At 40.2% G+C, this 11516-nt stretch overlaps 1 protein-coding gene across 1 annotated transcript in view; it reads right to left on the reverse strand.

Annotated features, from left to right (window-relative positions):
- Positions 1 to 1191, reverse strand: part of srfbp1 (serum response factor binding protein 1) — a 210850-nt gene extending 209659 nt beyond the window's left edge. The window contains exon 1 of the mRNA XM_078214605.1: positions 1003 to 1191. Coding sequence (XP_078070731.1) covers positions 1003 to 1191 — 189 coding nt within the window. The remainder of the gene's footprint in view (positions 1 to 1002) is intronic.
- Between the last annotated feature and the right edge of the window lie 10325 nt (positions 1192 to 11516).

Here is an 11516-nt window from a genome sequence, read left to right on the forward strand (position 1 = left end):
GATACAAAAGTCTGAGGTCACGTACCAACCAATTCAAGAACAGCTTCTTCCCTGCTACTATCAGACTGCTGAATGGACTTACCTTGCATAAAGTTGATCTTTCTCTACACCCTAGCTATGATTGTGTGGTGGACTTCAGTTATGCCTGGACACATCCCCTGCCGGCTCGGCTCCTCCCCTTGTCACCTAGTATAAAAGGTGGCTGTCTCCTCCCCCTTGTTCAGTTCGGGTCGGTTACCTGTTGGGATGTGCTCCTGATTCTGTTATGAATAAAAGCCTACAGTTGTATTGGCACACAAGTAATCTTTTGCCTAATTGATAGCGCATCAGATTGTAACACTACATTCTGCACTCTCTCGTTTCCTTCTCTATGAACGGTATGTTTTGTCTGTATAGCGCGCAATAAACAATACTTTTCACTGTATACTAATACATGTGACAATAATAAATCAAATAAAAACAGGAATTAATAATTCAGATCGGTGATCTTTTGCCAGAACTGGAAAGTTCGATAGCTACAACAGGTTTTAAGCCCCGTCTTCACTCTGCTGTGCATTTACTGAAAACCTGTTCCATCCCTAATCTTTACCAGTTCGTACAAAAAAAAACTCACCAAATGGAATCATTAACTCTTGTCTACCCTCTCTACCAGGTCTGCTGAATATTTCCAGTTTTTTTGGTTTATTTATTGGCAACATAAATATGCCAACTTAGTTTGACAACTACAATTTGACATATGGGCCTTCCCATGCCTTCTGACACAGCATGCGTGCGGCTAATCATGCAACGCGGTCCAGAAGAGGCCAGCGCTAAATTGGACTGATAAAATTGTTCCTTTAACATAGCGAAAACGTCTCGAGGTGACTCTCAAATCGGACTATCAGAAAATAGGCTGGAAAATAATCGTATCACCCACCTCGGCCCAACACGGTAAATGTAAAATACTCATAAACGGGTGCGGATTCTGCACCAATTCAACGGCATCGCGGTGCCTTCACTCACCTCATTGTTCACATTCACCGGCGGCACCTCCGCGGCCATGCTGCTCGCGCTCTGCTCAGTGGGACTCAGCCCGGAGCTCGCGCTCTGCTCAGTGAGACTCAGCCCGGAGCTCGCGCCCTGCTCAGTGTCACGCAGCCCGGAGCTCGCGCTGTTGCTCCGAAAACCCTGTCGTTCCGGTCCGATCTGCATGCGGACGGCAACCCGACAGGATCAGTCCTGCGATCCAGCACTGTCAAAATAACTGACTTCCAGTCGTTGGAGGCGATGGAGCCTTTAAAAAAAAACAGAATTACAACATGGTTTTAAAATATAATACTTTTTTAATTGCTCAAGTTAGAAGTAACGTCAATGTACGTGCTGTATTTCCCTTTTTTCAGTTTGTGTTACACGTCTTCTCGGTTTCTCTCTCTTTGTAAGACATTTATTCCGGTCGGAACAATGTATGTGACATGGGTCGTATGCAGCTGCACCAGGTGGGGAACATTAGTGTAATAAAATAAAAGCAAATTACTGGGGATGCTGGAATCTGAAACAAAAACAGAAAATGGTGGAAAATCTCAGCAGGCCTGACAGCATCTGTGGAGAGAGATTAGAGCCAACGTTTCTTCAGAGCTGCTGAGATTTCCAGTATTTTCTGGAGAACATGAGTGGGCTAGTTCAGCTTTACAGCAGAATAGTAGCTTTCGTGCTGATTTTACTCCTATAGACCCTCAGATTTATTGTGCTCGATTTCACAATTTAGAATTATAGAAGCACAGATCGAGACTATCCGGCTCATTGTGCCAAGGATGGAATTTAAAATTATTACCTGTAGGTTGGTAGTCCAGTATCCAAACTACTGCAATACAAAAACATTCTCTAGCTTTAGGCATGTATCAGTGGGATTTTGGAAACAATTATGAAAAAAGGCAAAGAAAAATCAAATGTGGAAACATTCAAATGTAGAAGAGTTGATTTCAGAGAGTTGAGAAAATGAGTGGTCCAAGTGGATGGTAGATGGAGATTGGGTAAAACAATAACTGAGCAATGGGAGACTTTCAAAGAAGAGATAGTTTGGAAACATTCTGGACACAATTCCATGACGAGGAAAGAAAGCTATAGTTCTCTGGATGACGAATGGTATAGAGATTAAAATGAAACAAAAATGTATTTCAAATTCTTAATACAACCTAAGCTGAGTACAGAGAACTGAAAAGGAAACATGGGATAAAGAGGCTGTGTGACAATTGATTAAAGGGCAACATAAAATGAAACCTAAAAGTCTGCTATAAACATATAAATAATAAAAGGATAAGTAAATTTTTTTAAAATGGAACCAGTTAGGAACCAAAAATGAGATTTTCTTCAAGAAGCAGAGGTACTAAATAAATACTCTGCATCTGTCTTCACTGTAAAAGCGGATGTTGCCAATGCTACAATGAAGCGTGAGAATAAAGAAAATGGATCACTTTAAATAAATAAAGAAAAGATTCTTTGTTCTCCTAATGTGATATTTGCTAAGAGACAAAAAGATGATAGTACTGTTTTTTAGACTGGAAGTACACGGTGGTGTTCTCCATGGCCTGTATTAGTACCACTGTTCATTTAATAACCTGGGTATAGAGAACATAATTTCAAGGTTTACAGATCACGAACTCAGAAATGTAGGAAACAATGATAAGGACAGTAATGGACTTCAGGAGGACATCGACAGAAATGGGGAGACATACTGCAGATATAATTTAACACAGAAGTGTGAAGCGATGCATTTGTTAGGAAGGGCAAGGAAAGGCAATATCAACTAAGTGGTACAATTTTAAATAGGGCACTGGAACAGAAAGACCCAGGGTTGTGCACACACAAATCTTTGAAGGTGGCAGAACATTTTTTAAAAGAGGATCATTGGCTTTAGAAGAAGAATACACAAGCAAATAAGTTATGCTAAATATTTATAGATCACTGGTTAGGCCCCAGCTGGATTATTATGTCTAATTCCACAGGAAGGATGTCAAAGCCTTAGAAAGGCTACAAGGGAGATTTCCTGGAAAGGTACCAAGAATGAAAGACGTCAGCCATATAGAGATAGACTGGAGAGGCTGAGATTGTTCTCCTTGGATCAGAAAAGATTGAAGGAAAACTTAATGGAGGTGCTCAAAATCATGGTGTGTATCGATAAGGTAAATAAGGAAAAACTGTGTATAGTGGCAAAAGTGTTGGTAACCACAAGACACCATTTAAAGGAAATTGGCAAAAGAGCCAGTGGTGACATGAGAATTTTTAAATGTAGTAAGTAGTTATGATCTGGAGTGCACGGCTTGAAAGGTGGTGGAAGCAGGTTCAACAATAACTTTCAAAAGGGAATTGGATAATTACTTCGAAGGGAAATTTTGTAGGGCTACGGGGAAAGGGCAGGGAAAGGGGACTGATTAGTTAGCTTTTTCAAAGAACTATCACAAGCACATTGGCCCAAATGCATCTTTCTGTGTTGCATCATTTGATAGCTCTTTGAGTCCAAATTAATTCCTAACTTGAAACTTCCTAAAAATGCAACTTAATTTACTATTTGGAATTTTAATAATTTATTTGTAGACAATGTTTATTGCACATCACTTTTTGTCCCAAGGGAATTTGGTGGTATAGTGGTATTTTTACTTGGCTAATAATAAAGAGACCCAGGGTAATGCTTTGGGGACCTGGGTTCAAATTCCACCATGGTAGATGTATTCTGACGCCATCCTTGTAAATTTTCTGCACTCTCTGCAGTGCCTCTGTCCTATTATATGACCAGAACTGAACACAGTACTCTAACTGTGATCTAACCAATGTTCGATACAGGTTAAGCACAGCTTCCCTACTTTCAATTATATCCCTCTGGAAATAAAATCGAGTGTTTGGTGGCCTCCCTATCATGTAACACAACCTTTAGTGATTGATGTATTTGTATTCGGAGATCTTTTGTTCTTCTAACCCACCCAAGCTCAACCTTCCAAGTAATAGGTGAGCTCCCAATTCTTCCTACCAAAATGTAATACCTCACATTAATCTACATTGAGCTTAATTTGCCAATTGATTACCTATTTTTCAAGTTTATTAATGTCCTTCTGTAAATTGTCATTTCTCCTCAGTATGGACTGAAGTATATTCTGTCCCGCTTCATAAATAAAGAACTTAGTTTACCATTTGCCAGTGTTCTGAAGCTACTCATTTTCTAACAAATAACATATATGTGACGTAATGCCTCTGCTTATGGGATCCAGGGTGAGGTAGCCAAATGGATACAAAATTGGCTTCATGACAGAAGACAGAGGGTGGTTGTAGAGGGTTTTTTTTCAAACTGGAGGGGCCTGTGACCAGTGGTGTGCCTCAGGGATCGGCACTGGGTCCACAGTTATTTGTCATTTATATTAATGATTTGGATGAGAATTTAGGAGGCATGGTTAGTAAGTTTGCAGATGACACCAAGATTGGTGGCATAGTAGACAGTGAAGAAGGTTATCTAGGATTGCAACAGGATCTTAATCAATTGGGCCAGTCGGCTGACGAATGGCAGATGGAGTTTAATTTGGATAAATGCGAGGTGTTGCATGTTGATAATCAAACCAGGGCAGGACTTATTCGGTTAATGGTAGGGTATTGGGGAGAATTATAGAACAAAGAGATCTAGGGGTATAGGTTCATAGCTCCTTGAAAGTGAGGTCACAGGTGGACAGAGTGGTGAAGAAGACATGAGGCATGCTTGGTTTCATTAGTCAGAACATTGAATACAGGAGTTGGGACGTCTTGTTGAAGTTGTACAAGACATGGGTAAGGCCACACTTGGAATACTGCGTACAGTTCTGGTCACCCTATTATAGAAAGGATATTATTAAACTAGAAAGAGTGCAGAAAAGATTTCCTAGGATGCTACCGGGACTTGAGTTTGAGTTGGTTTGAGTTATAAGGAGAGGCTGGATAGACTGGGACTTTTTTCTCTGGAGCGTAGGAGACTTAGAGGTGATCTTATAGAGGTCTATAAAATAATGAGGGGCATAGATCAGCTAGATAGTCAACATCTTTTCCCAAAGGTAGGGGAGTCTAAAACTAGAGGGCATAGGTTTGAGGGAAGAGGTACAAAAGGATCCAGAGGGGTAATTTTTTCATGCAGAGAGTGGTGAGTGTTTGGAACAAGCTGCCAGTGGTTGTGGCAGGTACAATTTTGTCTTTTAAAAAGCACTGATAGTTACATGGGTAAGATGGGTATAGAGGGATATGGGCCAAATGCGAGCAATTGGGACTAGCTTAGTGGTTAAAAAAAAGGGCAGCATGGACAAGTTGGGCTGAAGGGCCTGTTTCCATGCTGTAAACCTCTATGAACTCTATCTCTTTCATCAGTTCTTTTAAAATACATGGATGCAATCCATCTGGACTAGGGTTTGTAAAAATCTGAAATATTCTTGACTGACTTGATAGTACTTCAAGAGAAATTGGCAGTTGAGATTTGCAAAACAATTCAACCCGGGGCATCGATAATTCAGATGAAATTTGGAGTGCTTTTGGTTTAGCAGATAAACAAAGTCACTGGCCTTTAATGAAAAACAACAGTTGCAGGCCATGGAAAGAATGTTTAGCAAGGGGCCTAAGGGTTGTAAAATAGGGTTGAAACCAATACAGCTAGGTTTGGTTTTTATGTAAAGTAAGAACCTTAGTGAAACTTCATATCTCTACAAGTCTGAATGAAACCAACATGCTTGTTCTGGGAAATTATAAAACAAAATTACAGAGATTTAGCTAATTTAAGTGTTTTGAAAGCTGCAGAAACTGACACAAGCAGACATGATTGATGTTGTCAGTGTTTGCGTTCTTTTGAAACATAACCGTTTGTGTTTTTCTGCACTTCCATGTATCAAAATTCTTTTTTTCTTAATTCACTAAGGAACATCTTGAAATAAGTTTTTGTATTGGTAACGGGTATTCCCACCAAACCTGTCTATTTAGCTAATGCATCATATCTAGATTGTTGCTTCTTAATAAATGGAGATAAACTTAATAAACTATTTTAAAATTACTTAAAAATATTCAACTATCTTAGGTTTCTGTGGCTCCCAAACCCAATATCTTACATTGGGGTGACAAAATGCAGATTGGGTGATCACTTTTCAGACCACTACTGTGCAATCCGCAAGCAAGCCTTTGAGTTTCTGGTCTCCCATCATTTTAATTCTCTGCTGCACACTCACTCTGTCCTTTCTGTTCTTGCCATCTGCGTTGTACCAACTAAGCTCAAGGAACAGTACATCATATTTTGACTCAGCATTTTACAGCCATCTGGACTGAACTTTTGCACCCTTTTTGTGAATAGTAGTTGTCGGTGATAGTTCTGTTAATCCATAAGCCCATAAGACATAGGAGCAGAATTAGGCCATTGAGTCTGCTCCGCCATTCAATCATGGCTGATTTTTTTCTCATCCCCATTCTCCTGCCTTTTCCCCATTACCCCGATCCCCTTGTTAATCAAGAACCTATCTATCTCTGTCTTAACGACACTCAATGACCTGGCCTCCACAGCCTTCTGCGGCAAAGAGTTCCACAGATTCACCACTCTCTGGCAGAAGAAATTCCTCCTCATCTCTGTTTTAAAGGATCGTCCCTTTAGCCTGAGGTTGTCCCCGCTTGTTCTCTCCACGTCCACTCTATCCAGGCCTCGCAGTATCCTGTAAGTTTCAATAAGATCCCCCATCATCCTTCTAAACTCTAACGAGTACAGACCCATAGTACTCAACCGTTCCTCATATGAAAAGCTCTTCATTCCAGGGATCATCATTGTGAACCTCCTCTGGACCCTTTCCAAGGCCAGCACGTCCTTCCTTAGATGTGGGGCCCAACATTGCTCACAATACTCCAAATAGGGTCTGACCAGAGCCTTATACAGCCTCAGAAGTACATTCCTGTTCTTATATTCTGGCCCTCGACATGAATGCTAACATTGCCCTTGCCTTCCTAACTGCCCACTGAACCTGCACGTTAACCTTAAGAGAATCTTGAAGAATGACTCCAAAGTGCATAACCTAACACTTTTCCACATTGTATTCCATCTGCCACTTCTTTACCCATTCTCGTAACCTGTCCCAGTCGTTCTGCAGATCCCCTGCTTTTTCAATACTACCTAAATACTACTAATACTACTACTCAATACAATCCAACTAACATTTCCTTTAGACAGATCTTCTATTTCTTTGTCTACCCATTACCTTCTCCTTTTGCCTTGCGCCATTTTTGTCATTTGATATCTTTTGCTTTCACTTCTTCATCCCAAAGTACTTAAGGAAGTGGCCCTGAAAATAGTAGATCCATTGGTGGTCATTTTTCAAATTTCTTTGGACACTGGACTGGTTCCTACAGATTAGAGCAGGGGTCTCCAAACTACAGCCCGTGGGCCACATCCGGTCCACAGCGGGCTAACATCTGGCCCGCAGCCAGTGGGACGCGACGGGATTCCCGCTGCCGAAAACACTCCCGTGTCTGGAACCCGCCGCTGACTCAGGATCCGGACGCGAGGACGGAAGCCACAGGCCAGATGTTTGCTGCTGCTCCGCGCGGTGTCTGATGGACCCATGGGAATCCCCGCCCTCTTTACCGGCCTATTGTCCAATCAGAGCTGCCGTCCTGTGACTGACAGTTGACTAAACGAATCAGCAATTGAGACATCTGTTATCCAATTGCCGCTGTGCATTGACTGAGTGATAGCTGCTTTATCCAATCCGCAAGCTCCAGGTGTCTGAAATGAGCGAGAACAATGAAAATAATGGCGGCAATTCAGACCAATTCAGTTATGGAAGGAGAAAAGAAAAGTGGACTGTGAGTGCCGCCTGTTTAATGAAGAATGGGGTGTAAAGTACTTCTTTGTCCAAGCAGGTGATAAAGCCTTGTGCGTCATATGCAACAAAACTGTTGCAGTTTTGAAGGAGTACAATGTACGTCGGCACTATGAGATCAAACATGAACCAAGTTATTCCCAATTCACAGGAACACAGCGTTCGGAAAAATTTGAATCAATGCAACGCAAGTTGCTTTCCCAACAAGCTTTTTTTACGCAGAAGATAACTGAAAATGAAGCTTTAACCAGGGCCAGTTACAAGCTAGCTTATGTGTTGGCTAAAAGAGGAAAGCCATTCACTGATGGAGATCTCATCAAAGAGTGTATAATGGAAGCAGTGGAAGAGTTATGCCCAGAAAAAGCAAATCTGTACAAAATCATCAGTCTTGCGCCAAATACTGTTGCTCATAGAATTGAGGATATAGGAAGCAATATATTTCATCAAATTGCAACAAAGCAAGAAATTTTCAGTTGTATTCTCTCGCACTTGATGAATCGACTGATGTGCGTGACACATCACAACTCCTAGCATTCATCAGTGGCGTCGACAGTGAATTTAATGTGACACAAGAATTAGCATCAGTGAATAGCATGCACAGCACAGTAACTGAAGAAGACATCTTCAAAGAATTGCAAAAAACTGTGTTAGAATATAACTTGGAGTGGAATAAACTGCAATGCGTGACAATTGATGGAGGAAAGAACATGTCTGGGGTGAAGAAAGGTTTGGTTGGACAAATCACAAAAGCTTGTGAGGTTGGTGGATTCTCAAAGCCCATGTTTCTGCATTGCATTATCCATCAACAAGCATTGTGCGGAAAATATGTGGATATGTCTTGCGTCTGAAACCTGTTGTTTCAACAGTGAATTTCATTTGATCTCACGGGCTTAACCATCGCCAGTTTTGTGATTTTCTGAAAGAAACTGATTCTGAGTTCGGTGACTTGACTTATTATACAGCAGTTCGATGGCTTAGTTGTGGAAAGGTTCTATCATGGTTCTTTCAGCTCAGAGAGGAAATTGATTCCTTTCTCACAGAGAAGAATCGACCTGAACCACTTTTATCAAACACTGACTGGCTTTGGAAATTGGCATTTTTTGCAGACGTGACAGGCCATTTGAATCAATTGAATCTGAAGTTGAAAGGTGAAACAAATTTGACTTGTGATCTATTCGCACATGTCAAGGCATTCAGGGCAAAACTGGTGCTATTTCAAGGACAGCTTAAAGTTCATAACTTGGTTCATTTTCCATGTTGTGAAAAATTTCATGAAGAAAGTGAAGCAGAATTTCCTTCTTCATTTGCAACAGAAATCATTAAGGACTTGCAAAAACAATTTCAGGAACGATGTTCTGATCTTGATGGAAACACAGATGAAATAAAGCTGTTTCAAAATCCATTTGGCTGCAATGTTGAAACACTCCCAAGTCAGTTTCAAATAGAAATTATTGATCTCCAATCAGATGACATGCTGAAAGACAAGTATAAAGAAGGAAATCTGATCCAATTTTATAAAGCTTTGCAGCCTGAGCAGTTTCCAAATTTGAAGCGATTTGCTTATGGATTTGTATCAGTTTTTGGTACAATGTACCTGTGTGAACAAACATTTTCAAAAATGAAGTATGTCAACTCCAAATATCGAGCAAATTTATCTGATGAGCATTTGAAGTCCATTCTAATAATTGGCTCCTCAAGCTTGAAACCTCAGTTCAACAATATTTTGAAATTAAAAAAGCAGTTCCATCATTCCCATTAATCTTGTGCAAAACTTCATGATTTGTTGGTTACGATTGAAAACTCTAATTGCCAGAATTGTGTAGAAAGGTGCAGACTGAATTTATTTTTGTTCGACCTTTATTAATGGTTCAAGTTTATTTTGAATTTCTTTGCTTTGTTTTACTGAAGTTCTTTCTTGGGGTGTGTTTATTTTTCTTATTGTGTGCCCCAAAATTGTGCAAATTCTCATTCCAAGTAAACATTTGTAAAATTTCAGTAAATAAAATTAATTTAAAAATGAATAGCCTGCTTTTCTCATCTGCAGTTAAGTAATTGATTATTTTGTCAGAGCATTTCCTAATGTTTGACATTTTTACTCATTATATATCATTTCTCAGTGTAAGCACGGCATTGTTTCTTTGTAATTGTCACATTTCTCTTTTGTTCTGAATCATATCATGCTGATTACAAAGATGATCCAAATAAAACTTATTCATTCATTTAAATTTTATTCATTCATTTATAAAACTAATTTTTTTTCTTTGGCCCCCGAAAATGTGTAAAATATACGATGTGGCACTCGTACTGAAAAGTTTGGAGACCCCTGGATTAGAGGATAGCTAATATAAGCTCGTTATTCAAAAAGGGAGATAGAGAAAAAACAAATATAGACCAGTGAACCGAACGCCGGTACTGGCGAAGTTGCTAGAGTCCATTATCAAGGATTTCATAACTCGGCATTTGGAAATCAGAGATATAATCAGACAAAGTTAGCATGGATTTACACAGGGGAAATCATGCCTGACAAATCTATTGGAATTCTTTGAGGATGTAACTGGTAGAGTTGACCAAGGAGAACTGGTAGATGTAGTTTATTTAGACTTTCAGAAGGCTTTTGATAAGGTCTCACGTAGCAGACTGCTATGTAAAGTTAAAGTGCACAGATTGCACGCAGTATCTTGAGATGGATTGAAAACTGGTTAGCAGATTGGAAGCAAAGAGTTGGCATAAATGTGTATTTTTCTGATTGGCAGGCAATGACTAGTGGGGTATCGCAGAGATCTGTGCTAGGACCTCAACTGTTAACACTATATATTAATGAGTTGGAAGAGGGAATTAAATGTATTATCTCCAAACTTGCAGATGATGCAGAGTTGGCTGGGAGGATGAGCTGTGAGGAGGATGCAGAGATGCTTCAGCGTGATTTGGACAGGCTGAGTAAGACTTCGGTTGCAAAAATAGGAAGGCAGATTATTATTTGAATGGGTATATGTTGAGAGAGATGGATGCTCAGTGAGACCTTGGTGTCCTCGTGCATCAGTCGCTGATGCAACAGGCAGTAAAGAAGGCAAATGGTATGTTGGCTTCATAGCAAGAGGATTTGAGTATAGGAATAGGGATGTTTTACTGCAATTGCACAGGGCGTTGGTGTGGCCCCAGCTGGAGTATTATGTGCAGTTCTGGTTTCCTTATCTGAGGAAGGGTGTTTTGATTTTGATTTGATTTATTATTGTCACAAGTATTAACATACAGTGAAAAGTATTGTTTCTTGCGCACTATGCAGCCAAAACATACCTTTCATAGAGAAGGAAATGAAAGAGTGCAGAATGTAGTATTACAGTCATAGCTAGGGTGTCGAGAAAGGTCAACTTAATGCAAGGTAAGTCCATTCAAAAGTCTGACAGCAGCAGGGAAGAAGTTGTTCTTGAGTCGATTGGTATAGAGGGATTTTAGCAAAGGTTTACCAGTCAGATTCCTGAGATGATACGTCATCATATGAGGAGAGACTAAGTCTGTTAGGATTGTATTCATTGGAGTTTGGAAGAGTGAGGGGGATCTCGTAGAAACTTATAAAATTCTAACAGGGTTAGACACGGTAGATTTGGAAAGAATGTTCCCAATGGTGGGGGGGAGTCCAGAACGAGGAGTCAAAATTTGAGGATAAGGGGGTAAACCTTTTAGGAC

This window comes from Mustelus asterias, chromosome 6 (genome assembly GCF_964213995.1).
Source record: "Mustelus asterias chromosome 6, sMusAst1.hap1.1, whole genome shotgun sequence".
NCBI classification, from domain to species: domain Eukaryota; kingdom Metazoa; phylum Chordata; class Chondrichthyes; order Carcharhiniformes; family Triakidae; genus Mustelus; species Mustelus asterias.